Source organism: Delphinus delphis, chromosome 15 (assembly GCF_949987515.2).
Source record: "Delphinus delphis chromosome 15, mDelDel1.2, whole genome shotgun sequence".
NCBI lineage: Eukaryota > Metazoa > Chordata > Mammalia > Artiodactyla > Delphinidae > Delphinus > Delphinus delphis.
The window spans coordinates 39,843,383-39,871,366 of NC_082697.1; the positions used below are offsets into that span (position 1 = coordinate 39,843,383).

The window sequence follows — 27,984 nt, forward strand, 5'->3', positions numbered from 1 at the left end:
GGTTCTAACTGTTCAAAATTTTACCATAATATCCACAAGACCTATCAATGGAAGATATCGGGATTATTGGGGTTTTCATCTGTTACAGGAGGTACATTCAAAATACGATTAATTTTCTATTTCAAGTGAAGAAAAAGCTGTTTCCAAGTACCCTGAGCATCTCCTAATAGTGAAGCATTAACACAACCCTCATTCTAAATTAAGTTTCTTTTCATGCCTTCAACACTGCAGCAGACAGTGTAGTCCAAACATGTACAGTGCAGTGATGACAGCTCAAGAGCATAAAAGTAAATCGCCATACGTACCACTTATTGCATCCAGAAGTATTTGAAAAGAATGCAAATAGAGAGAGTAGCTCAACCATATCCAAATGTCTCAATTAGTTGTTACTAAAATGTTAAAGTTTCACCAATTTACAGCACTGCTTTACTTATAAGACATAAAAATCATACATAAGAATCATCAGAGAAGAATTTTAATCCTTAGGATTAGACAGAATGGACGCTCCAAGATGAAGGCTTTAAAGAAGACAGAAACTATATTATTTGAATGAATGGTACTGGAATGAAAATGTATTCCAGCAGATAGACTTTGCTTAGCGTTCAAAATCTACAACACGGGTCAGTCTCCGATGCCTGTCTAAGTGAAACAGGCCAGGTATAGGACTGTCAGAATGGAATGTCCAGGCCCCACCAAACAGGGTGGCTACCACTTGGCTCCAACTAATCATGGCCATGTAGGAAGTGGGTCCCAGTGTGGCCAAATCTACTCTTATGAGAAAAAACAAGCCAGGAGGAAGAAAATTGTACCTCTTTATGTAAAACTTAAAACATTTAAATCTTGTATAAAAATTTTATTCAAAATTTCTATTTTATGTAAGTTCAAATTTTTTATGTAAACATTTTCAATTTTTTAAAAAATGCTGATCTGCTGATGAATTCAGCTTTTAAGCTCAAATCTGCAGGTTACTGGGGAGGAGGGTGAGTGGGGATAAAATGTTGCATCCAAACAACCATCTGGACTCAAAGTTCTACCCTCAACCTCAACAGGGAGCCACTCATAGAAGGCGTTATCTATGGAATGAATGCCCATGTGTGTGGGGCCCTGTGGGGCCATCAGTACCTCCGTGTATACTGACTGCATACCTGTAGATTCAGTTCCCATCACTACTCACCTACTTAAGAAAAAATAATATAATAGAAGTTCTTACAACATAAAATAAATGGGTGATCCTGAATCTTTACAATCAAAGAAACCAATACCTTGTTTCAAGTTAGAAAGTTAACAAGAATGGCATGATCAAGATTATGGCTTTTTTTGTCTTAAGATTGAAAAAAAAAAAACAAGAAAAGATTCCTTTCATCATTTGTCCACTGCTTTTCAACCAAGAGAAAGAAATGACCATCCTGTAACCATTACTTACTCACTGTGGGTAATAAGGCCGATCATTCTCATGAATGCTTGTCTCAGTTACATCTCACACTTATGCGTTGTTCTGTGCGTAAAATGCAGGCACGTGTCTGCTTTGGGAAGGTACATATTTACCTAAAATGTTGGGTACTAGAAGGTAACAAGGTGACATTCTAATGTTAAGTTCACACCTGATGTGAACTATGTAAGCTGATGGCTATGTAAGTATATAGAGGTAGAGAAATTAATGTTTTCATTATTTTCTATGTTACTATAACCAGAAAAAAAGGTTTATTCACTTCCTTCCAACTAACATGGAATGTCTACAAGTCCAAGCAATAGACATTTATCTTTGCAGAGATCTAACCCTACACCATGATTAAAATGAGATTTATTTGGATAAATATGGTTAATACCTCTGGGAAGATTTATGCTCTTGCCAACATGGTGAATTCCCTCTTTGTGTTTATTCTATTTATTGCTTTGGAGCTATGTCAAATGAATCATTTGGAAGAAACTGATGGCATAAGACTAATTAGGCAAAAATAAAATTACCAACTACTCTTAGAACTAAACTTGAGGCTGAGGAAACTTGTGTCTTAAAGTTTGTTTTTCACATACTCAGCCTTCTACAATCTTCTCCTGTTTGTCTAAAGAACTTTCTAAATAAACCCAATGGGATCCTCCTGGAAGTCTTAAGAGCATGGAAAAGAAATGCAGTTTTCTATATTTGGAATTCTGGGCAAGCTTAAAAGGTACAAGCAAAATCATTGATTAGCCACTTTTCCTTCTGTTCCATAAAGCACACTTGCCAAATTTAGCTGTCTGGGATGTTTTCCTAGTACACAGCTTGTTGGCAGCACCTAACACCATCTCAGGGCAGTTGGCTTCCTGCCAGGGATCAGACTCCTTCAGTTGTTGAGTAACATGGGGACTAGATTATCAGAAGCAGTTAAAATTTGGCTTAGACCAAGGCCAACTTGTGTCTAAGTGGTTCTTCATAAATCTAAAATATGATCCAATATATCCACCCAGTGACTGTCACTGGCCACTATCGTTGAACTGAAGTCCCTTTTAAGGAACTCATGGTCAACACACCCAAAGGTGTTCCACTGTCTAGAGCTCAGAGGAATCTGGGAAGGTTGCCTGCGTTCACACAAGAGATACTCAACAGCAGCTAGTAAACAATATTCTTCCCTCTTACTTTTAAAGGGAAAATTAGTTAGGTGAGCTTATCAGGAATGCTGCAGGCAACTTAGGTTTCATTTAAAAGCCTAAGTTTGTGATGCTGTCAAGTTGGTAGACATCTAGTCAGAAAGCTTTTGAAAGGGCTCCGTTACTACCATATTGGCCTGAATTGCAGGGCTGTATGTGTGTGTGTCTATTCCTGCAGCTTCAAACAATTTTTTTTCCTCTTCTGGGATCTCTGAATTCACTTGTCAGTTGGTTTATATTTACAAGCTAGAGTTACGTTTTGTCAAAATGTAATAACCCCTACCATCTCCACCAGGAAAGCAGGGTGAAAATCCAGGAGGTGTCACTCCTGTGGTAGGCAATGGACACAGCACATTTGGGAACACGGTTACAGTGTAAATGAGGCTGCAGAGCTGCAAGGTGACAGCCCTGAGAGACTCTCTATCACTTCTACCACCACCACCACAACCATCACCCATCACAATGTATGTAGCTCTATTATATGCACTTTGGGTTTATTACTCAATTAATATTCAGAATGCTCGGAAAGCTTCGGTAATATTCCCACTTTAAAGATAAGGAAACCAAGGGTCAGATAGGCAACCTGTCCCAGGTTACAAAGCAGGGGTTTCAGGATGGAAATCCAAGTCTGGCTAACTCCAAAGCCCATTCTCTTATTATATCACACTGCCTCTTTATAGATGGTCTTGCTGACACCTTTAAAAAACCCTCCTCCTGCTGCTTTGCCAGGAATGAAGCAGTCAGAGCTTTTTTCTCTCCTAGGAAAGGCTTATCTCTTTCTGGAATTTAGTTCATTTAAGTTTTTCTACCATATTCTGCTTTGGGGATAATTTTTTAAATCTATGACTTTATAGTTTATCCAGCTCATTCTCATTACTGGGAGTAGAGGCAACGGTCTCTTGTGACTTTCTTCATACTAATTGGAAGTCTTTTTCTCACTTCTTTTGGTAACTCCCTCTTGTGGACCTCATTTTTTTTTAATTAATTTATTTGGTTGCACCGGGTCTTAGTTGCGGCAGGCAGGCTCCTTAGTTGCGGCGCGTGGGCTTCTTAGCTGTGGCATGTGAACTCTTAGCTGCGGCATGTATGTGGGATCTAGTTCCCTGACCAGGAATTGAACCTGGGCCCCTGAATTGGGAGCGCAGAGTCTTAGCTGCTTCGCCACCAGGGAAGTCCCATGTACCTCATGTTTTATATTTAAGTCATCCACCCATGGCTTTCCTTGATACACAAGTTAAGCCTATCAAAAAGCTCTCAGAAATCTCATCCGTGCTGTCCCTTGTACACAGACATTTACTGAGATTTTTTAAAAGCCCCAGAAACTATCTTCAAAAAAACAAAGCATGGGGCTTCCCTGGTGGCGCAGTGGTTGAGAGTCCGCCTGCCAATGCAGGGGACAGGGGTTCGTGCCCCGGTCCGGGAAGGTCTCACATGCCGCGGAGTGGCTGGGCCCGTGAGCCATGGCCGCTGAGCCTGCGCGTCAGGAGCCTGTGCTCCGCAACGGGAGAGGCCACAACAGTGAGAGGCCCGCGTACCGCAAAAAAAAAAAAAAAAAAAAAAAAAAGGCATGGTAGATACTACATTTGGGGTTACAAAAATCCTACCAAAAACTGAACAGCAACATATATGCTTATTAATCTGCAATGTAGAATTTAGAATTTTGCAGATGGCAAGCAAATATCTAGGGAGGAAGGGCCATATATATACAATACCCATAATATATAAAGGACTTAACCAGGGTCCATTCATCTGTATTCAGACACATAAGACTTTGTTTCCTTGCTCCTATCAAGCCTGATCCCAGGAAGGACTTAAGGCAGAGTCAGGTTTTCTTACTCTCATCTTACACATGAGGCCTCTGAGATCAGAGAGGCACAACGACCACACTGAGTCACATAGTCTGCAAGGAGTGAAGGGGGAACCTAGGCTCCAGCTGCCTGGCACTGCATCCATTCCAATACTTGTTCATTTCAATTGCAAGAACTGATCAAATGTGCCATAATATAAAAGGGCGATGTTTTTAAAAACTTTTTATTTGAAAATAATTTCAAAATTACAGAATAGTTCAAGGGACACCCATACATCCTTTACCCAGGTTCACCCATTGCTAACATTTTGCTCCGTTTGCTTTGTAATCTGCTATCTATCTATCCACCTATCCACCCATCCATCCACATAATATTATTTTCTGAACCACTGAGAAGATATTGTAGAATTATGGCCCTTTACCTCCGAACATTTCAGTTTGTACTAAAGGTAAGACTATTTCCCTGCATACCACAGTATAGTTATAACAAGTACATTTTTAAATGATACAACATTTTCTACTATCTATATCCCATTTTGTAAATTGACCTAAAAATACATTTTTGGCATTTTTCCCCTCCCATATAGGATTCAGCCTAGGATCAGTTATTGCATATACTAGTTGTCACGACTCTTTAACATTGTTTAATCTGGAACATTTCCTCAGCCGTTGTCTTTTATGACATTGACATTTTTGAAGAATATAGTCCCCTTTTTCTTTCTTCCTAGAATGTTCTTCATTTTCAATTTGTCTGATGTTTCCTTGTGGTTAGATTCAGTCTGTGCACTTCCAGATGGGATACTGCAAAAGTGATGTTGTGTCTTTCTCAGGTTCTCACATCCAGAGGCATATGATATGTCCATCTGCCCCTCACTCACGACATTAGTTTTGATCACATGGTCAAGTTATTGCCTGGTTTCTCCAAAATATACTTATTATTTTCCCCTGTAACTAATAAGAATCTGTGAGGAAACACCTTACGACCATAAAATAGACTGCTCCTCCTCAAGGATTAATTTTTATAACAGTATTTTCACTGTGTTATAAAAAATGACCTCTACATAAGAAAAGAAACCTAGGTTTCACTTATTATACCTGAATAAGTTCCATGCCAATGTTAACATCTGTTTTTATTATAGTAGTCCATACACACTGGGTGTTTATTAAAAACCATTCATTAACTGTCTGCTATCTTGGGTAGGATACAGGCAATCTGATTTTTAAATCCAACTGGTATCAATGCCCTAATTTTGGTTCAATAAAAAGAAATCTCTTTAACTCATGCTACAGAAGGGGTTTAGAAATTAAATTAAGGGATACGACTACAAGAGCATTCTATTAAAAAAAAAAGAAAGAAAGAAACTTATAAAAGAACCTACCTCTATTTATTCAAATTACATATGGATTCTGGTTATAATGATATTAGTTATTATCCAGCCTTTTTGAAGCAGTACAATTTTGAGGTGAACTTTAATTCAAGGTATTAACCTGGATTAAACATAGTTAGCTTATATAAAATGTTCAAATGGCCAGGTGGCTTTAGTTTCTGAGTTTGGTAACAAGCAGAAAGAAGGCAATTTTTGGAAAGCAGGGTAAATTAAAAACAAAAAAAAAACTTTTCAGAAGTAGTTTTTAAATTTAAAAAAATGTTGTTGTTTCAATTTTTGAAGAGGTCTTCTGGGACTTCCCTGGCGGTCCAGTGGTTAAGACTCCGTGTTTCCACTGCAGGGGGCATGGGTTCGATCCCTGGTCAGGGAACTAGGATCTTGCATGCCACATGGTACGGCCAAAAATAAAATAAAGTAAAATAAAATAAAGATGCCTTCTTTCTCATTTTGCTACTGTGGTTTGCAATATCATATGAGAGCATGTTTCACAAACCCATCATCATGCTTGAATGGGTATGCCACTAATTCAATAATTCTTTCACAGAAATCAGGAAACCAGGGGGTAGGCCAAAGGCTTACTCTCTTAAAAAGAATATAAACTTTGCTATAGCCCCTCTTTCCTCTTTTGAGCTCAGCTTGTCATCTATAACTTTGTCATACTTGCAATACAATAAAATTCCAGGCTTTATGACAGAAGAGATGTTTGTTTGTTTTTTATCAATAGAATTCAGCAACCAAAGCTTTAGTGTTTTGGGGTTTTTTTGTTTGGTTGGTTTTTTGGGGGAAAGCATTTGTTGCCACAGGCTCAAAGGAAGAAGAAAGGGAAAGGGATGAACTCTCTGCAAGGAAGGTCAAACACATAATTTACAAGTGAGGCAAGAGGAGCAGCTGTATCTGTTGGCCCATCAATACCAACAGCTGGAGAATTTACCAGCAATATGAAAACCACGTCCACCAGATGTCAAGCGATGCAACTGGAAGCCAAATATCTTTGGGCTTAAGGCAAGACTCTCCACTCTCTTTCCTCCCATATTTCATGTTAAATAGCAAGGTGTCTTCCACAGGCCACCAGCAGGGATAACAGGAACATTTCTGCAAACGGGACTTAATAACTTGACCGCTCCCACCAGACAGGTTTCAGACCAGCTCCACTATTGAAGTCCACCTCTTCCACGTTTTTTTGTTAAAAAGCAATTTTAGCCCAGATTCAACATGTCAAGGGTGAGAGAAACTTAACTGGCTGCAAGCTATTCTTGGGCAAGGATTCTTATGGCTTATCAGGCTTATTTTATATTTTGGAACCGTTTTGCAATTGGGAAAAAAAGAATGTTTTGAAAATATTTATTTAGAGAGCCACTTTTCCACTCTTTCTTTAAACCGGTGCTGTTCAGTATGGTAGCCAATAGCCACATGTGGCTATTCACATTTAAGCAAAATTTTAACTTCTGTTTCTCGGGCATACTCGCCACATTTCCAGTGCTCATTGCCACATGTGTCTAGTGGCTATCATATAGGAGGACACACTATAAATATAAATTATTTCCATCAACACAGAAAATTCTTTTAGATAATGTTGCTCTAAACCCATAAATCACTTTTATTTTATTTTATTTTTTTATACAGTAGGTTCTTATTGGTCATCAATTTTACACACATCAGGCTATACATGTCAATCCCAATCTCCCAATTCATCAGACCACCACCCTCAACCCCCGTCGCTTTCCCCACACGGTGTCCATACGTTTGTTCTCTACTTCAGTGTCTCAATTTCTACCCTGCAAACCGGTTCATCTGTATCATTTTCTAGGTTCCACATATATGCATTAACACACGATATTTGTTTTTCTCTTTATGACTTACTTCACTCTGTATGACAATCTATAGATGCATCCACATCTCTACAAATGACCCAATTTCATTCCTTTTTATGGCGGAGTAATAGTCCATGGTATATATGTACCACATCTTCTTTATGCACTCGTCTGTCGATGGGCATTTGGATTGCTTCCATGACCTGGCTACTATAAATAGTGCTGCAGTGAACACTGGGGTGCATGTGTCTTTTTGAATTATGGGTTTCTCTGGGTATATGCCCAGTAGTGGGATTGCTGGGCATATGGTAATTCTATTTTTAGTTCTTTAAGGAACCTCCATACTGTTCTCCATAGTAGCTGTATCAATTTACATTCCCACCAACAGTGCAAGAGGGTTCCCTTTTCTCCACACCCTCTCCAGCATTTCTTGTTTGTAGATTTTCTGATGATGTCCATTCTAACTGGTGTGAGGTGATACCTCATTGCAGTTTTGACTTGCATTTCTCTAATAATTACTGATGTTGAGCAACTTTTCATGTGCTTCTTGGCCATCTGGATGTCTTCTTTGGAGAAATGTCTATTTAGGTCTTCTGCCCATTTTTGGATTGGGTTGTTTGTTTTTTTAATATTGAGCTGCATGAGCTGTTTATATATCTTGGATATTAATCCTTTGTCCATTGATTCTTTTGCAAATATTTTCTCCCGTTCTAAGGGTTGCCTTTTCATCTTGTTTATGATTTCCTCTGCTGTGCAAAAGCTTTTAAGTTTCAATAGGTCCCATTTGTTTATTTTTGTTTTTATTTCCATTACTCTACGAGGTAGATCAAAAAATATCTTGCTGTGGTTTATGTCAAAGAGTGTTCTTCCTATGTTTTCCTCTAAGAGTTTTATAGTGTCTGGTCTTACATTTAGGTCTCTAAGCCATTTTCACTTTATTTTTGTGTATGGTGTTAGGGAGTACTCTAATTTCATTCTTTTACATGTAGCTTTTCCAGTATTCCCAGCACCACTTATTGAAGAGACTGTCTTTTCTCCATTGTATATCCTTGCCTCCTTTGTCATAGATTAGTTGACCATAGGTGCAAGGGTTTGTTTCTGGGCTTTCTATCTTGTTCCATTGATCTATATTTCTCTTTTAGTGCCAGTACCATATCGTCTTGATTACTGTAGCTTTGTAGTATACTCTGAAGTCAGGGAGTCTAATTCCTCAAGCTCCGTTTTTTTCCCTCAAGACTCCTGTGGCTATTTGGGGTCTTTTGTGTCTCCATACAAATTTTAAGATTTTTTGTTCTAGTTCTGTAAAAAATGCAGTTGCTAATTTGATAGGGATTGCATTGAATCTGTACATGGCTTTGGGTAGTATAGTCATTTTCACAATATTGATTCTTCCTATCCAAGAACATGGTATAGCTCTCCATCTGTTTATGTCACTCTTAATTTCTTTCATCAGTGTCTTACAGTTTTCTGCATACAGGTCTTTTGTCTCCTTAGGTAGGTTTATTCCTAGGTATTTTATTCTTTTTGTTGCAGTAGTAAATGGGAGTGTTTCCTTAAATTCCCTTTCAGATTTTTCATCATTAGTGTATAGGAATGCAAGAGATTTCTGTGCATTAATTTTGTATCCTGCAACTTTACTAAATTCATTGCTTAGCTCTAGTAGTTTTCTGGTGGCATCTTTAGGATTCTCTATGTATAGTATCATGTCATCTGCAAACAGTGAGAGTTTTACTTCTTTATTTCCAATTTGTATTCCTTTATTTCTTTTTCTTCTCTGATTGCCGTGGCTAGGACTTCCAAAATAATGTTGAATAACAGTGGTGAGAGTGGACATCCTGGTCTTGTTCCTGATGTTAGAGGAAATAGTTTCAGTTTTTCACCATTGAGAATGATGTTTGCTGTGGGTTTGTTGTATATGGCCTTTGTTATGTTGAGGTAGGTTCCCTCTATGCCCAATTTCTGGAGAGGTTTTATCATAAACGGCTGTTGAATTTTGTCAAAAGCTTTTTCTGCATCTCTTGAGATGATCATATGATTTTTATTCTTCAGTTTCTCAATATGGTGTATCACATTGATTGATTTGCATATATTGAAGAATCCTTGCATCCCTGGGGTAAATCCCACTTGATCATGGTGTATGATCCTTTTAATGTGTTGTTGGATTCTGTTTGCTAGTATTTTGTTGAGGATTTTTCCATCTATATTCATCAGTGATATTAGTCTGTACTTTTCCTTTTTTCTAGTATCGTTGTCTGGTTTTGGTATCAGGGTGATGGTGGCCTTGTTGAATGAGTTTGAGAGTGTTCCTTCCTCTGCAGTTTTCTGGAAGAGTTTGAGAAGGATGGGTGTTAGCTCTTCTCTAAATGTTTGATAGAATTCACCTGTGAAGCCATCTGGTCCTGGACTTTTGTCTGTTGGAAGATTTTTAATCACAGTTTCAATTTTATTACTTGTGATTGGTCTGTTCATATTTTGTATTTCTTCCTGGTTCAGTCTTGGAAGGTTATACCTTTCTAAGAATTTGTCCATTTCTTCCAGTTTGTCCATTTTATTGGTATAGAGGTGCTTGTAGTAGTCTCTTAGGATGCTTTGTATTTCTGCAGTTCTGTTGTAACTTCTCCTTCTTCATTTCTAATTTTATTGATTTGAGTCCTCTCTTGCTTTTTCTTGATGAGTCTGGCTAATGGTTTATCAATTTTGTGTATCTTCTCAAAAAACCAGCTTTTAGTTTTATGGATCTTTGCTATTGTTTTCTTTATTTCATTTATTTCTGCTCTGATCATTATGATTTCTTTCCTTCTGCTAACTTTGGGTTTTGTTTGTTCTTCTTTGTCCAGTTCCTTTAGGTGTAAGGTTAGATTGTTTGAGATTTTTCTTGCTTCTTGAGGTAGGCTTGTATTGCTATAAACTTCCCTCTTAGAACTGCTTTTGCTGCACCCCATAGGTTTTGCATCATCATGTTTTCATTGTCATTTGTCTCTAGGTATTTTCTGATTTCCTCTTTGATTTCTTCAGTGATCTCTTGGTTATTTAATAACGTATTGTTTAGCCTCCATGTGTTTGTGTTTTTTACGTTTTCTTCCCTGTAATAGATTTCTAATCTCATAGAGTTGTGGTCAGAAAAGATGCTTGATATGATTTCTATTTTCTTAAATTTACTGAGGCTTGATATGTGACCCAAGATGTGATCTATCCTGGAGAATGTTCCATGTGCACTTGAGAAGAAAGTGTAATCTGCTGTTTTCGGATGGAATGTCCTATAAATATCAATTAAATCTATCTGGTCTATTGTGTCATTTAAAGCTTGTGTTTCCTTATTAACTTTGTTTGGATGATGTGTCCATTGGTGTAAGTGAGGTGTTAGAGTCCCACACTATTATTGTGTTACTGTCGATTTCCTCTTTTATATCTGTTAGCAGTTGCCTTATGTATTGAGGTGCTCCTATGTTGGGTGCATATATATTTATAATTGTTATATCTTCTTCTTGGATTGATCCCTTGATCATTATGTAGTGTGCTTCCTTGTCTCTTGGAACATTCTTTATTTTAAAGTTTATTTTATCAGATATGAATACTGCTGCGCCAGCTTTCTTTTGATTTCCATTTGCATGAAATATCTTTTTCCATCCCCTCACTTTCAGTCTGTATGTGTCCCTAGGTCTGAAGTGGGTCTCTTGTAGACAGCATATATATGGGTCTTGTTTTTGTATTCATTCAGCGAGCCTGTGTCTTTTGGTTGGAGCATTTAATCCATTCACGTATAAGGTAATTATCAATATGTATGTTCCTATTACCATTTTCTTAATTGTTTTCACTTTGTTTTTGTGAAAACAAAAACAGGTCCTTTTCTTCTCTTGTGTTTCCCACTTAGAGAAGTTCCTTTAGCATTTGTTGTACAGCTGGTTTGGTGGTGCTGAATTCTCTTAGCTTTGGCCTGTCTGTAAAGCTTTTGATTTCTCCATCAAATCTGAATGAGATGCTTGCCAGGTAGAGTAATCTTGGTTCTAGCTTCTTCCCTTTCATCAGTTTAGGTATATCATGCCACTCCCTTCTGGCTTGTAGAGTTTCTGCTGAGAAATCAGCTGTTAACCTTATGGGAGTTTCCTTGTATGTTATTTGTCATTTTTCCCTTGCTGCTTTCAATAATTTTTCTGTGTCTTTAATTTTTTTCAATTTGATTACTATGTGTCTTGGTATGTTTCCTCTTGGGTTTATCCTGCATGGGACTCTCTGCGCTTCCTGGACTTGGGTGGCTATTTCCTTTCCCATGTTAGGGAAGTTTTCGACTATAATCTCTTCAAATATTTTCTCGGGTCCTGTCTCTCTCTCCTCTCCTTCCGGAACCCCTATAATGCGAATGTTGTTGCGTTTAATGTTGTCCCAGAGGTCTCTTAGGCTGTCTTCATTTCTTTTCATTCTTTTTTCTTTATTCTGTTCCACAGCAGTGAATTCCAGCATTCTGTCTTCCAGGTCACTTATCCGTTCTTCTGCCTCAGTTATTCTGATATTGATTCCTTCTAGTGTAGTTTTCATTTCAGTGATTGTACTGTTCATCTCTGTTTGTTTGTTCTTTAATTCTTCTAGATCTTTGTTAAACATTTCTTGCATCTTCTCGATCTTTGCCTCCATTGTTTTTCCGAGGTCCTGGATCATCTTCAGTATCATTATTCTGCATTCTTTTTCTGGAAGGTTGCCTAGCTCCACTTCATTTAGTTTTTTTTTCTGGGGTTTTACCTTGTTCCTTCATCTGGTACATAGCCCTCTGCCTTTTCATCTTGTCTATCTTTCTGTGAATGTGGTTTTTGTTCCACAGGCTGAAGGACTGTAGGTCTTCTTGCTTCTGCTGTCTGCCCTCTGGTGGATGAGGCTATCTAAGAGGATTGTGGAAGTTTACTGATGGGAGGGACTGGTGGTGGGTAGAGCTGGCTGTTGCTCTAAATCACCTTTTTTAAATGAGCCATTGTAATTCTTTTCTCTATGTACTATGGAACAAAGCTCTCGTACGCTGTCCTCACAAAGCCCTGTGATGCTACTACCTTGCTGGGTAATATTCAGAGGCCAGCGTGGATGGGTGTTATATGACCAATAAGCAAGAAGTTACCCTTTCTTACTTGTAGCCTCAATTTGTTAAGATCCCATCTCTATCAGACAGTGTACATCAGAAGTTTCCTTACTTGCATTTCCAAATGGGTAAAATAAATCATGTCCTTTGAAAGAGAGGCTTTACAGCTTTGTAATTGAGGTACTTTAATGCCAAGTAAACATCATATGCCACAGCTGTTCCTAAAAATTTTATGAACAAGAAGAACATGAGGCCAGTATAAAATGAATCCACAAATAATGTTTCTGACTCCCAGGCTCACCCCTCTTGAGTGCAGGGAAGCCCAGCGACTCAAGGGACGCTGCGTGGACATTCTCTGTGAATGTTGTGACTCACTGAGGGATGAGGGCCTGGGATGCGTGGCACACGGGGCACAGACCTTTGACTCTGCCATGAGGATGCTGTGTCAGACCACACCGGAGCACGAGCCAGGTAGTCCTTGCAAGGACGCTGGGCATCTCTGCCCTCACACACGCAGGGTGTGGTCCAAGTGCTCAGCTAACTTTGCCTCGTTCCCCTTTAGCTATTCCCATCCTCCTTGCAAAATCACCCAGCCCTGCCAGCCATAAGCGGTACACCCATTTTCTCTTCCGAATCCCCAGTTTCTTCTTTTCCAATTATTCACAGTGGATGAAGAAGAACAAGATTATTAAAAAAAAAAATAAAAGGTTTGTCCTAATCTCCCCTGCTCCATCATCAAAAGCAAGAAAGATCTGCTAGTTTTCTTTGGGACCGTTAATTGTTCTTTATCAGATTCTCATAAAGATCACAGAGCTACCGCCCAGAGAGGCTGAAAAAATTCCATTGTGTCCACTTGGCCGGTTAGAGGTTCACACAGTGGCTGCAAGGTTTTCCAATTATGCACCCGTTTTCCCACTTACCTTGGCCTTCCCATCCTGGGCTGACATATATCCAACACACATGCTCTCCGTCGTGTGGCTCCACAGAAATTCCACTGCCATGGAAGAGAACACAAATAGGCACATTCAGATCACAGATGGAAAATAAATCTCTGCTTTTTAATACAACAGTTAAAGATAGCTTTATATTTAACACACTCGGGCTCCCTACTTTCCATTCGCGCCTTCATAAATGTCAGGATGATTTAGTACTCAGAACCGTGTAATACCGTTTACTGTGAAATGAAAAATGTATTTCTTACTTGTCAAAACTTATGAGTATTACATGTAAAATAAATGCTCTTCTGTTTGAAACTTGTAACATTAAACAACACACATGCATGCACACACATACATACAGTACACAATGATTTAGTAAATATAATATCCTATAACGTAGTTTCCTTTAAAACACACACACACACACACACACACACACACACACACACACCCCAGGGTCTAGGTTTTCAAATACCATTCTCCATGAAAAGGAACCAGGATTCCTTGGAGAAATGTTGATTCCAAGGCTGGGGCAGAGAAAATATTAAATGAATCTGGAACATCTTTTTATGCCAGAAAATAAGGAAGTGCTCAAAGAATGAGGAGGACTTATCAAAAGGACCCAGGGTCAGCCTGCAGGAACTCACACTGACCATATCTGAGTCAATCTAAGTATCAAAATAAATAATGACAGTAAAGAATTAACACCACTGAACAAAATTAAAACCAACGAGCCCATACTAATGCAAACACATAAAGGAATAAATAAAATGGGGGAGAAGAGAAAGCAATTCCTTGTAGCAGAATGCCAACTAATAAATACAGAATAGAAAGCCATCACACTTCCTAAAACTAGGAGAATCTAAAGAGGAACAGGCTATTTACATAATCTCAGTGTGATCTCTCCACAAAATTCTTATGAAGTATAAAGGGGCAAAGTATAAGTTCACTGTGGAGAAACCCATGGACTCCACTTTAATCCAATGATGGAAGCCAACATCACCAATTAAGGGACAAATCAACACAATGTGCCCCCTGAGACTCACTGCCACTTCTGCGGTGTTCTTGCCAAAAATGCAGAACCAGAATTGCATGAGGAAACACCACACAAATCTGATATAGGAACACTACTAAATAACTGGCTTGAACTCTTCAAAAAATATCAAAGTCAAAAAATACAAAGAAAGTTGAGAAACTGTTCCCATTTAAAGACATCCCAGGGACTTCCCTGGCAGTCCAGTGGTTTCACTGCCAAGGGCCTGGGTTCAATCCCTGGTCGGGGAACTAAGACCCCACAAGCTACGTGGTGTGGCCAAAAAAATAAAGAAAGAAGACAAAGGCAACATGACAACTAAAGGCAATGTGTCCTCCTGGGATGGAGCCTGGACGGGGACAGGCGGTGCTTGAAGGGACACAACTAATGGAGTTTGAAAATGGACTATGGATTAGGTAACAGTGTGGCATCAATATTAAATTCTGTGATTTTGACAACTATACTGTGATTATTTAGAAGAACAACCTTGTTCTTAAGAAATAAGCACTGAAGTATTAGGAGTAAAGACACTGGATCTCTCCACCTTGCTCTCAAGTCATTCAGAAAAAAAATGTACATGTTTAAGTGTGTGTGTGTGTGTGTGTGTGTGTGTGTGTGTAAAGGGAAGAGGGAAGGAAGGAGGAAGTGGAGATGGAAAAACAAATGGAGGAAATGAAAATGAGTGAATCTGGGTAAAGAAATCACAGGTGTCCCTTGTACTGTTCTCGAAACTTCTCTGTAAGTTTGAAATTATATCTAAATTAAAAGTTACAGAAAGAAAAATACTGAGATACACACAAAGCTTTGTCACCTTCAAGTACTTACTTCCAAAATTCTAAGTTTTTTTAAAGGCATTTTTAAAGTTTTGATGCACTTCACAAAAATTTCAAAAGTCCCCAATAATAAAACTGCCTTGCTCAACACCAACCCTCTGGGTCCCGGGCCATCCATCTGTTTACGTCTCCGAGCTAATTAAGCCTGAAGACAAGTGTGTGAGTTGAGACACAACTGTGGCTCAGCTAGACTCTGGTCCTAGACTCTGAAGGCTTTGCCAGACACATGGGGAAGAAAGAAGCAGAAGGGGCGACACTGAGTTCCTCAGAGTGGCTCATTCCCTCATCATTAATTAATTCTCAAACCTGCCAACCTGCTCCACAGACGCTCCGCTGATGAGTGCAGGAAAACAGTGTCACGCAATGAAGCAAGTTCTCTTTGCCAGATGTTTTTTCTTCCTAACACATCTGCTTTGAACTTCAAAAACCTTGAAGTCCAGAGCAAGGTCTGGGATATTCTGAATTGCCTAATAGAGCAAAGGCACTCAAGCCTTACTGAATTTCTCGAGTAGTGACAATGCTGTTGTAGTTAAATACAAAGTTCAGGAATTTCTAACATTGTGATCTCTCCTTATTCCCCAAGTATTAAGGTGGTAACTGCTCATGAATTAGCCAAGAAAAATACACGGAAATATATAGTCAATCTAATCATGAAAGGGAAGGATAAAAACACTGCACATTATTTTTTTAAGACACAATTCTGACAATTTCAAACTGCATTATTCTCTCTAAAAATAGAGCCTGCTTTAAGGAAATGTAACACGTGAAAAATTTAGACTTACAAAACAGAATAAACTGGGTGTGCTGATTGACCACATTAAATATTTTTTTATTGAAAGGTTTTCAATAAAGTTTCTAGATACAGAATTTAGGAGTTCTTAAAGAAAGTAACTCAATGTCTAGAAATTCAGTCTTCATTCACTCTTTTTACAAACAAACAAAGGAGGTGCATGGTACTGATGCATTATTTTTTTTTGAATTTTTGAATTTTATTTTTTTTATATACAGCAGGTTCTTATTAGTTATCCATTTTATACATATTAGTGTATACATGTCAATCCTAATCTCCCAATTCATCACACCACCACCACCACCCCGGCCACTTTCCCCCCTTGGTGTCCATATGTTTGTTCTCTACATGTGTCTCTATTTCTGCCCTGCAAACCAGTTCATCTGTACCATTTTTCTAGGTTCCACATATATGCATTAATATACGATATTTGTTTTTCTCTTTCTGACTTACATCACTCTGTATGACAGTCTCTAGATCCATCCACGTCTCTACAAATGACCCAATTTCGTTCCTTTTTATGGCTGAGTGATATTCCACTGTATATATGTACCACATCTTCTTTATCCATTCTACTATCGATGGGCATTTAGGTTGCTTCCATGACCTGGCCATTGTAAACAGCGCTGAAATGAACATTGGGGTGCATGTATCTTTTTTGAACTATGGTTTTCTCTGGGTATATGCCCAGTAGTGGAATTGCTGGGTCATATGGTAATTCTATTTTTAGTTTTTTAAGGAACCTCCATACTGTTCTCCATAGTGGCTGTATCAATTTACATTCCCACCAACAGTGCAAGAGGGTTCCCTTTTCTCCACACCCTCTCCACCATTTGTTGTTTGTAGATTTTCTGATGATGCCCATTCTAACTGGTGTGAGGTGATACCTCATTGTAGTTTTGATTTGCATTTCTCTAATAATTAGTGACGTTGAGCAGCTTTTCATGTGTATTTTTAATACCAACAATTCAAATCAGTCACTCATTCAGGTTCAGACTTCAGAAACTCAGCAGGATTGTCTAAAATTTAAATTATAAAATGCTTTTGAAAAGAAATCTTATTTTATTTCTTTTAGTGTATGTCAACTCAATAATTTAATAAATTATTAATGAATAACTTATCAAATTATTTCTTGGTGGAGGACTTCAGGGAGGCAGGAGAGGAACTAACATTGAGAATCTATCATCCGCCAGGCACTGCCTTTCATAGTGGACCTCGGCAAAGCCTAGATGGGGAACCTGGGGCTCAGAGAAGGGAGGTAACATGGCTGAGGCCATCTGAGCAAGTGCAGAACCTAGGACTCAGACTGGACTTCTAGATTCTAAAACCTGTGATTCTCCATTGCTTTCTCACTCTGAAATCTACTCAGCTTGAAAAGGATTTAGAATCATACAGCATCGAACACAAACAGAACTCTTAAATATCTCTTAAAGTAAGCTTTTAAAACTATAACAAGATAATACATTTGACTAAATTAAAAATGTTTACAGTATTACCTTTTGCCCTATGGGAAAAAAGTCAAGAGATGAGTGACAAGCTGGGGGAAACATTTGCAATTCATATTACAGAAAAAGGACTAATTTTCTTAGTATATAAAGATCTGCTACAAATCAATAAGGAAAAGACAAACATCCAAAGAGAAAGCAAAAGGATATGAACAAAAGGGAATATGAATCACTCTAAAATGTGAAAATACGTTCTACATTTCTCCTACTAAAAGAAATGAAAATTAAAACTACAAGAGATTCAACATTCAGGTTATCAGACACCAAAAGGTCAAAACAGCATTATGTTACCTGGGGGTAGAGGAAGGAGCACTCTCATGTAATAACGGTGTGAGTATGACCATATGGAAATACATTCTTATAATTTGCAGTAGTTATGTTCCATAAATTCACCATAAACACTGAATTAGCAAATACTGAGCCACTGCTCCCAAGGGAAATACAGGGTTAGTTTCCTGCAAGCCTCTGGTCCCAGCATTTTCAATCGATAAGTAAACTTATTTTATGTGTGTTTCTGATTAAAGACATCTTATTTAATATATGTTTTCATAACTAATTAATTTTATGCAGTATTTCTTTATAATAATACACTAGCCAAGAAGAGCTTAACATTTTCCTGACCCTGGATGACCTGCCCATGAATTTCTTTGGCTTTCAGCCTTACAGTAATGCTGTCCCTCATGCTCTTTTTATCAGTTGTCATCTCATGAATCCGTAAGTTTTGCTACTTTTCCAGCTCAAATTTTTCCCCACTCTGTCCATGCCCACAAATGACCTGGGAAAGTGCTGGGAGTATTGATCTTTCAATTACTAGTAAATTTCAGAAAGTAAGAAAATTCACAAATACGAATCTGCAAATAATGAGGACAGACTCTTTTTCTCAAAATGACATACCCTTTGACCCAGCAATTCTACTTTTAGGTATTTAGTCTACAGATATGCCTTTACATGTACAAAATAACATCTTTACACAGAGATTCACTGAAGTAGTTGTAATTAGGAAGAAACTGGAAATAGCATGGTTGCCTTTTGGTGGGAGCATATACGAAGAACAATGGTACCCTATACAATGGAATACTATTCAAGTAATTAAGAACAAAGAGAAAGTTCTACATGGATCATATGCAACCATCCACACTAAGTGTTTTTTCAAACTTTTTGCCATGAACCACAGTAAAACCAAAACAAAACAAAAAAAGCGCCACACACTGTCACTTAGTACATGGGTTCTTTATATTCTATGCACTGCAATTAAAAGGTTCTGCTCGTGACTCACTAAATTAGACCTCATTAATGTGACATGCTACAGTTGGAAAAAACACTAATCTGCAAAATATATCGTTTATCTAGAAGAAAAGTAAATGTGGAGAAAGACATATAAAGATGGTGCTGCCGTTTTTGTGAAAGAAAATAAAAGGGCACCATGGATGACAATGCTTGTAAATTCATGAGATGTCTCTGGAAAAAAATCTTGGGAAGCAGCAACAGCAGTTATCGCTAGACAGGGAACTCGTGATTAACGAAGTTGAGAGGGGGGCAACCTACTTTTCACCATACATCCCTTCTGAAACTTCTGAATTTTGCCCTGTTTTCAATTATGTCCTATTTTTAAAAAAATACACCTAGGAATCTCAATTACCTTGTTAATCTAATTTATCTATGAAGAATTAATTTCTTCCCTGTTTAGATTATGACATTCTGAAATACACTGAAATGTGACGTAATGACGTTACCATATATTTTTAATTGCCCTTCATGAAAATGCTTTATGATGATGTGAAACTGATTGGATGCTTTCAAATTGTTTCATGTCTTGTGACTACCCAAAACATGAACAAATCTTATGAAGGGGCATGAATAAACCCCTACTTAAATTTATACTGGCCACATATATATAGAACAAAACCTGCTATGTTCAAAGAGCAATCAAAACAAACAAAATAAAGCAAATACTTATTTCCATTTGAAATAAAAAATGCCGAAACCATCATAAGTTTTTAAAAATGAGAAAACATTTATTTGTCTCAAGGGTAAAGCTTCTGTCACAAAGATCTCTCAAAATTGTTTAATTAAGCCAATTTATAATTAAAACCTAGTCAAGAGTAGTACAAAGTTTGCTCAAATACAATTATATAGAAGAAAAGCTAAAATGTTAAACGCTACTCAGTACAAAAGTAGCATTTCTCACCATCAGTGATATCTAGAAGTCTATAATTTATTTCTTAATTTTAAATCTAAAATTGTCTCCTACACTAAAAAATTGAATTTTATGGAACAGTATTTTAAAAATGATTCTAATAATAATACAAACAAACTGGGCAGATGCTATATCATAGTACCAGAATTTTTCCTTGTGTTATTATTACATGTAGGGGACCATGAACTCAAGCAACGTGCAGGGTTTATGAGTGGCCTGGCGTGGCACGTCTGAGCCTGTGAATGTGCTGTCTGAAATAGTGTTTGGTGTGGTCAAGCTCAAGCTGATTTCCATTTAGAGAAGGCCTGGCCTCTCGGTAATGACCACGCTCCTTTGGTAGTGGCTGGTGACTGTTTACACCTCAACTACTGATTTGAAAAGGGCTTTTGTTTTTTAGAAAGCCAAAGCCCAGGGATGGTGAGGCTACTGGAGATGTCCAGATCATGAAAAGACCTCCATCAGAAAACATTAAGAACACCTAAAGCTATGGGTTTAACATATGAAAGATGGACACAGGGATCTGGCAGGGTTCTTCTCCACCAAGTGACTTCACATCATGTCCCAACACACAAGCACGATGTGAAAAACCGTCAACACTACTGATCCTGTGCCAGAGAACAGATTAGGTGTGGATGTGCTGTACGTGTGTTCCTCAAGAATGGCAAGTTAATGGTCTTATAGGGACAGTTGGAATGGATTTGTACATAATCTTAGAGGCCAGCCTGTCTGGAAAGTTGTATTTAATGCTTTGGAACAAATGAATTCACCTAGGGGTATAATGTCCGAGAGCAGCCCCACTTCAGTCTAGGGTCCCCCCACTACCTGAGACATTTTGAGTCACATGTCATCCTGTTTAAATTAAGTCAAACAAAATTTCTTTACCAGAGTTGCAAAGCAAGCTTTTTCTATTCAGATTCTCTTTTTTTTTTTGACCAGAGAGAAGCCCTCAGCCACCATTTAAAAAAAAAAGAAAGAAAAAAAAAAAGTTGTTCTCCAATTGTTGTTAACAACCCCCAGCTGCACTGGCTCCCACACCCACTTCAAACCTCTCTGCCTGGCTTCATATCCCAGACTTTCTTGCAAGGAAAACAAAACTCTAAAATCAGAACAGTCTTGGGCTGGGCAGTTGCCAAGTCAGCTGCCACTCCTTAGCCCTAGGTCAAATGGCTTACCCTAGGACATTTTGCATAGTGTTTAAGTTACTCCTTATTAAATAAAGATAAATTCATTTTTTAAATGGGAAGGAAGAGGAACTGTAAATAGAACAATTTCTTCTTGTCTCTGCAGATTTCCCCCAGGGTGGTGAGGTTCTTTATAACCCAGTAGGGGGTTCATTCAAGGATGCTTTACTGTCCTGACATGGAATCCTTAAGATTCATATAATGCATGTCCCATTATGGCCATGAAGTAGCTCTGAGTTGGCTTGCTGCCCTGAAAAACTTTCACCACTGAACTGTCTGGGGAGCTATGGGGATGGAGTTCTAAAGAACTCCACTTACGCTAAGCCAAGAAAATAATTATTCCCTCTTTCCAAGGCTCACTCCATTTGTTCAAGACTAAAGAAAGATGCTGACTGAAAAAGGAAGAGAGGGATGTGGGTCAAAGAGTAAAACAAGCCCCAAAGGACATTTCAATTCTCTTCCTATTTTATCATTTTATTGTATTAGAAACTGATGAAATAAGTGGCCAATGGCTGGGACTTGGAAGTTCTCTGCTGAAGACAAAAGCATTCAGTGAAACAAGTTATACTGAAACATGATTTCATTCATTCAACAAATATTTTTTTAGGATTTGTTTCATACTAAGGTGATCTACTTACATTTTGAGCAGATGAAAACTGACTATAAAATTTGTCAAAATGTTTTTCTGAGAGTTTTAGGAGAACCATAGTAATAAGAATTACATAATCACTAGAATTCTGTTCATAAATCTTTGTATTCTTTATTTCAGATGGAAAGCTTTATGGCCAAAAAAACCCAAAAAGACACTATATGGTTAGATTATAGCTAGAAGTATACTTCTCATGATGGAGAAAAAAATTACAGATGAACATTTATTTCCAATCTTCTTAAAGTGTATTAGTAATATTTAACAGAAGAAACGTTCTGTTATAAAGCAAACAAAGCAAATGATAGCTTTTTGTAATCAACATCTTTGTATTTTAAAAATGAAAACCAGTTCTGAAAAATATAAATCTCAGAGCACCACCTCAATAGGTTAATGCAACTCAGTTGTTGAAAAGTTTAAATATCATGTCTGCCTTATTCACTTTGCATCTAAGAATGTTACTTAATTCGCTTCTTTCCATCGGATCCTTAAATAAGAACCAAAATGCCAGCCTATCTCTTAAGACTACAGTGAAGATGTAACAATCCCAAAGCATTGCTGGGGTGCTAAAGAAATAAGCTTCCAACCATGACACTGGGCCCTCTAACAGAACAAAGCTTTAGTTATGTTTTTAAGACAAGGTATTAACATCAATAACCAACCGTAAGTACCTCTTTTCCCACTACCAGTCTAATAACTAATTTGCCTTCTCTTTGAGGGTTATTTTTATGATCGTGTAAGCCCAGCAGAATGCCTAGTCATAAGTACTCGTGGTGGCATGTGCCATGAAATGGAAATAAGGGATATTGCTGGGCCCCGAGAACGAAGCTCCTTTGAAGTACATGTGTTTATATGTGCTCACCAAAATTTTAATGCCAGTAAAATCAAAAGGCGGTTTGGAATTTTAACTTACAGTAAAATGACCTTTTATCTTTTTAATGTTCCAGGAAGCATCAATTCAATCTAACAATTTTTATTTTTAAATCATGGCAAGTTTTCGTAACAGTGACAAGAAGAATACTGGATAAAGAACTTTGCCTGATCTGAAAAGAAGGGAGGAGAATGCCACATTTCAGTTCTCATTGGTAACTGAAGAACAGTTGATTTGATCGAGCTAAGTCTAAAATGATAACGGGACTCATTATCCTTTCAGGTAATCATGTTAAGAAACTGCAAAAATTCTCACAGAAGAAATCACCTGCTACAACATTTACATAAAGTTCAGACAGGCCCACATGGGGGCTTCAGAGATATGGGTAATGGGCAACTTCTTAAGCTGGGTGGCAGGTCCACAGGTGTTTGTTTCACTATTATCCTTTATAACTTACACATTTATTACATTCTTTTAAAAATACATGAGACATTTCACAATAAAGATGAAAACCCAGGGATAAAAAGGAGTAGCTGGACAGTAGAAACAATATCATGTACAAAACTTAATTATCAGCACCATGAACATATTTCTGGGCAGCAAAGAACCTGAAGTTACTCCCTGAGTGAGGTGAGGGTGACTTGATGGGAAAGTAACAATTATCACGTGTGGTCATCAGATGACCAAGCTCGAGCTGAACTGTGGGCCTTCAATCTATTTAGCAAGAAGGCCTGCAACACAGACAGGCTTGGCGCAAAAGGCCGCTGGCCGAACATACAGCATCTTCACCCTTACTAGCCCCTATGCCTCCTATCTTGAATTGCTTAAGATTTTCATTAAATATATGGAGTCTATTTAGCACTGATCCTCATACTCACTGCTTCCTATTAACCACTCTAAGGTAGGAACCTCTGAACTTTACAGGGTCTGTCAGGCTTCCCATCAGCACAGTGAGGGCAGGCTACAAGGGAAAAAATGCACCCATATAGTGAGATTGGTTGTTCATGCCATATATTTGCATATATTCTAATTACTTGTATTGACTCATAAGCTTAAAATGGAAAAGAATTAATTTTTTCCACTGGAAGGCTTGATATGCCTTTGTTTACACAATTATTAACCATACTATATACAGCAGCCTCAATAAAGCACTTCTGTAAGAGGCCTGGAAAACATGTAATTGTACTTTAGCAGGTAAAAATATATTGTTTTCTTTCTCTAAAAGCAGAGAGAAAATTAATGATTTTCAGCTGTTTCATTCCAGGAACAAGCATTTGCTTTGTGTTAAAGCAGTGATTTGTAGGCTGGGCTTTGCCAGCATCTCATGATCTGGGGGGTGGGAGTTCGTGGGATGGGTGTTGCAAACACATTCTCATCCAAATTGTCCTTTTACAAGGCTGTTTGCAAAGGCTGTCTTCTGGGATCCGTTTAAACTGTCTCCAAATCTTCTTGTTCCCCGACACTCGTCATTATCCAACATTTCCGACCCATACTGTTTGTTTGTTAAGAGCATGTGGGGATATTTTATGTGACATTTCACTTTTCTGGAATAGTGGTCAATTTCTTTAAAAATATCTGCTAAATAATCACGAAAGAAATTCCATGTGGCACTTAATTTATTCCTCCAATAATTCCTGGGAGCCTACAATGGAGGGCACATATAAAGCTGGATATGACCCAGTCTTTACATTCCAGTGATTCACAATCTGGTGGTGTGATGCTCAGAGACAGAGGAATCTTCTTTAAGATATTTCCAACCCCTGTACCCTCCATGTGAGTCACTGGGGCTCCAGGACCTGTGATCTATTCCTTTCAAATAACTGAGTTCCAAAAAAAAGGTTAAGAAGTGCTGGCCTAGAGGGAGGGGCAGACATTTTAATACATGTCTAGGATGTCATGGTGACTGTTACAAAGGACAGAAATTATATGTTGCAAAAAGAGCACAAGGAAGGAACAAATCACCTGGGGAAAGGGCTTCCAAAGGATTCTGAGGAGATTCCTATCTGTCCTGGGCCTTAAAGAAGGAATGTAATTAGCTCAGAGCTTTCCAAGCACAGGTAATAATAGCATGTGAAAGTTACTGGGGGAAAAACATGACCCTTTGGAAGAAGACCAAGCAATCTGGAGTTGCCAGAACTCGGGTCATCGGAGATGAGTGGAGGAAAAGGAGGACTAGTAGGAAATGACACTGAAAGCATGTTCTGGAGCCAGATCAGGGAGGGCTTTTCCCAGCAAGTGATTTGGGCATTTCCCATCTATCTTCTAGGGAAATGTCCAGCAGAGGTAGGAGTGAGTGTGACCGTGTGTGTGTTTCCTCATTGAAGAATTAAAAGTAGGGGGCTTCCCCGGTGGCGCAGTGGTTGAGAGTCCGCCTGCCGATGCAGGGGAGGCGGGTTCGTGCCCCGGTCCGGGAAGATCCCACATACCGCAGAGCGGCTGGGCCCGTGAGCCATGGCCACTGAGCCTGTGCGTCTGGAGCCTGTGCTCCGCAACGAGAGAGGCCACAACAGTGAGAGGCCCGTGTACCGCAAAAAAAAAAAAAAAAAAAAAAAAAAAAAGAATTAAAAGTAGGGAACATGGGAGCGACAGTAAGAGATACATGTTTTGCTTTATTTTAGCATACATAGAAAGTTATTCAACATTTAGCTTAAACTTGTAGTACACTAGTTACATATACTTCCGCGTCTCTTGTTTTGGCCACCATCCCTCTGATCCTGGGGTTGGTGTGGCTCTCTAAGCCACAATTCGGTCAGTTTCTCATTTTGGCCCTTTCTGCTTCAGGGCAGCCTGCTTCTCCCCTGACTGCCCCTGTTTCTGAGCCCGTGGTCAGGTTCTCTGGGCCACTACAGATGTATGATAGAGGGAGAGACGTCTGGTGGCAGGATGGAGGTGGGAGACAGATAAGAGGTGGGGAGCCTAGAGGTTGGGGAGGCTTAGGAGACAGTCTGGAAAAGAGTGATTAGGGGCCTGCAAAGTAAAAGGGTGCCGATCACATTTGTCCAAGAGGACCCCAAAGCAGAGAAGCGGAATCACTGATGCAAACGGAAGTCTTGACAGCCTGAGCTGCCTAAAGATGCAACAGAGCTCCTGATTTGTCACTGTAGTTCTTTAGACAAACCAGAGGACCATTTGGCAGTGAAAGCATTTAGAAGGTTTATTTGTTATCTATTGCTGCATACATAAATTACCCCAAAATGTAGCGGTTTAAAACAATAAACATTTATTATCTCAGTTTCTGTGGATGAGGAGTTCAGGAGTGGCTGTGTTGGGTGGTTCTTTTTTCGGATCTCATGAGATTTCAGTCTAGAAATCTGCCCAGGGCCTCAGGCATCTGCAGGCTCACTCGGAGCTCAGACTGTTGGCAGGAAGCCCCAGTGCCTCGCTGTCTGTTGGACGGCGGTCATAGTTTTTTTGCCAAAGGGGCCTTTCCCTGGTGCTGCTTGAGTGTCCTTATGACATGGCAGCTGGTCTTTCGTGAAGTGAGTGATCCAACCAGGAAAGCGAGAAGGAAGGCCCACTGCCTTTTCTGACCTCGCCTCAGAAGTCACACATTGTCACTCTGACATATTGGAAGAGAGTCACAAGTGGAGAGGAATTAAGCTCCATCTCTCTCTCGAACAATTTATGGACAGAGCACACATAACGGGGTCACACAAGAGGACTTTGAAAGTTCCTCTCTACCTGAGATTCTCCAACTGTATTCATGAATCAGTAAACAAAGGACAAACCTTGAAAGGGCATGTAGTTGAGTCATCCCACTCTAGAAGCAGCCCACTGGGGCCCTTGTAATTGATGTATTTGTCAAGAGGGGAGGCTGGGTAATGGCTTCCTGGAAACTCCATCAAGTAGCAATGGGGTCTGATTGAAACTGCTTTTGTGGCGTAATGGAAATGCTATTGATGATTTTCAGAAAAGAGTGAATACGGAAAAAGCTCAAGTTAGAGTTTGTTTTGATTATACTATTCTTGGGACAAAAAAAGTGATCGAACAATATACAGCAGTTAAGTGTTTTGTGTGGGTTCTTTTTTATTATTTAATTTGGGGAATCGTTTTATTTGGATGTGTAGGACAGAAAGATTTCTGAGCCTCCTGGTTACTAGATATTACCAAACATTAAGGAGCCACGAGTTTACGAAGTTATACTTTCATGAGAGTTTTATAAAGTGATAAATGAGAAGTCATGGTCCAAACATGAAGCAAATGAAGTTGCAGCCTGATCTGGAGCAATTAACATGGTAAAGCACAGGAGAACCCACTTGAGCTTGATGTTTGAAACATTCTCCTTTTACAGGCAGAGGCTTATGGCAGACACTTACTTCCCTTCTGATGGGTCTAATCTTCCACTACTGGAAGCTGCAGTGAATAATATTTATATAATCTTGATACTGTCAATGCTGGTACTAATTGTCACTATTTGGGATCAACATCTAATCAGAGCATAGAAGGCAAGCTGCCTGTAGGACCGAATGCAAATACTACTATCTATGACAGTAATGGCATGGTTCCTAGAGATTGAGGAGAGGGTTGGGAGTCAGGGAGGAAGAGGAAGGAAACTTACATAGTCCGAGGGGTGAGGGATGGTTGGCAGAGATGATAGAAAGCTGATGAATCAAGAAATAGTGCATTACAGATGAAATAAAATAAATATACGATTTCAAGTTAGAGTTCTCACAAAAGTCATGCGGAAAGGTGGTGGGCAGTGGTATGAGCTATGTTCATAATTTTTTCCCCCGAAGGAGTCACTAGTTACTGATTGAGAAACAGAAGCATAAGCACATTCTATAGAGTGAAGGTGAATCCCATGAGAATAACCAGAATCAGATGCTGGCAGCTCTGGAAACTGGATGGCAAAGGTGACTTTCACATCTTCTTTCTATCTTTTGTAGCACGTTTACTTTCTCACCACCCACTGAACATATGTAACTTTCTTAAAGCAAAATATGTAAAACCCCACGTCATCGGTAGCACCTATAAGTTGATAGGAGCCTAAGTTCACCAGGTTTTAGTAGATAAACTTCACAAACATCAGTCCCTCAAGCTAACTTTAACAAATGGCAAGATTTCACTTATTTCATAAATTGACAGTTTTCATTCTTCTCCTTGAGACAGAGAGTAGGGATCAGTTTACAAATTACTACCTTGGTGATAAAAACTATTTAATATGAGCTAAAATTCTATGACTTATCCTAAAATATGCATTTCTATACTACACCACCAAAATTGAAAGGACAACCAAAAAAAACCCTTACAATTTTCAGGATTAACTTGAATGGACAAGAGTCCAGGCTCAGTAAAGT

General features: G+C 38.7%; 1 protein-coding gene across 5 annotated transcripts in view; it reads right to left on the reverse strand.

Moving 5' to 3' along the window:
* Positions 1-27,984, reverse strand: part of TASP1 (taspase 1) — a 237,528-nt gene that overhangs the window by 19,400 nt on the left and 190,144 nt on the right. For all 5 annotated transcript variants that reach the window (XM_060031247.1, XM_060031246.2, XM_060031248.1 and 2 more), the window contains one exon: positions 13,614-13,687. In XM_060031247.1, the coding sequence (XP_059887230.1) occupies positions 13,614-13,687 (74 nt within the window). Of the gene's footprint in view, positions 1-13,613; positions 13,688-27,984 lie in introns of those variants that run through there.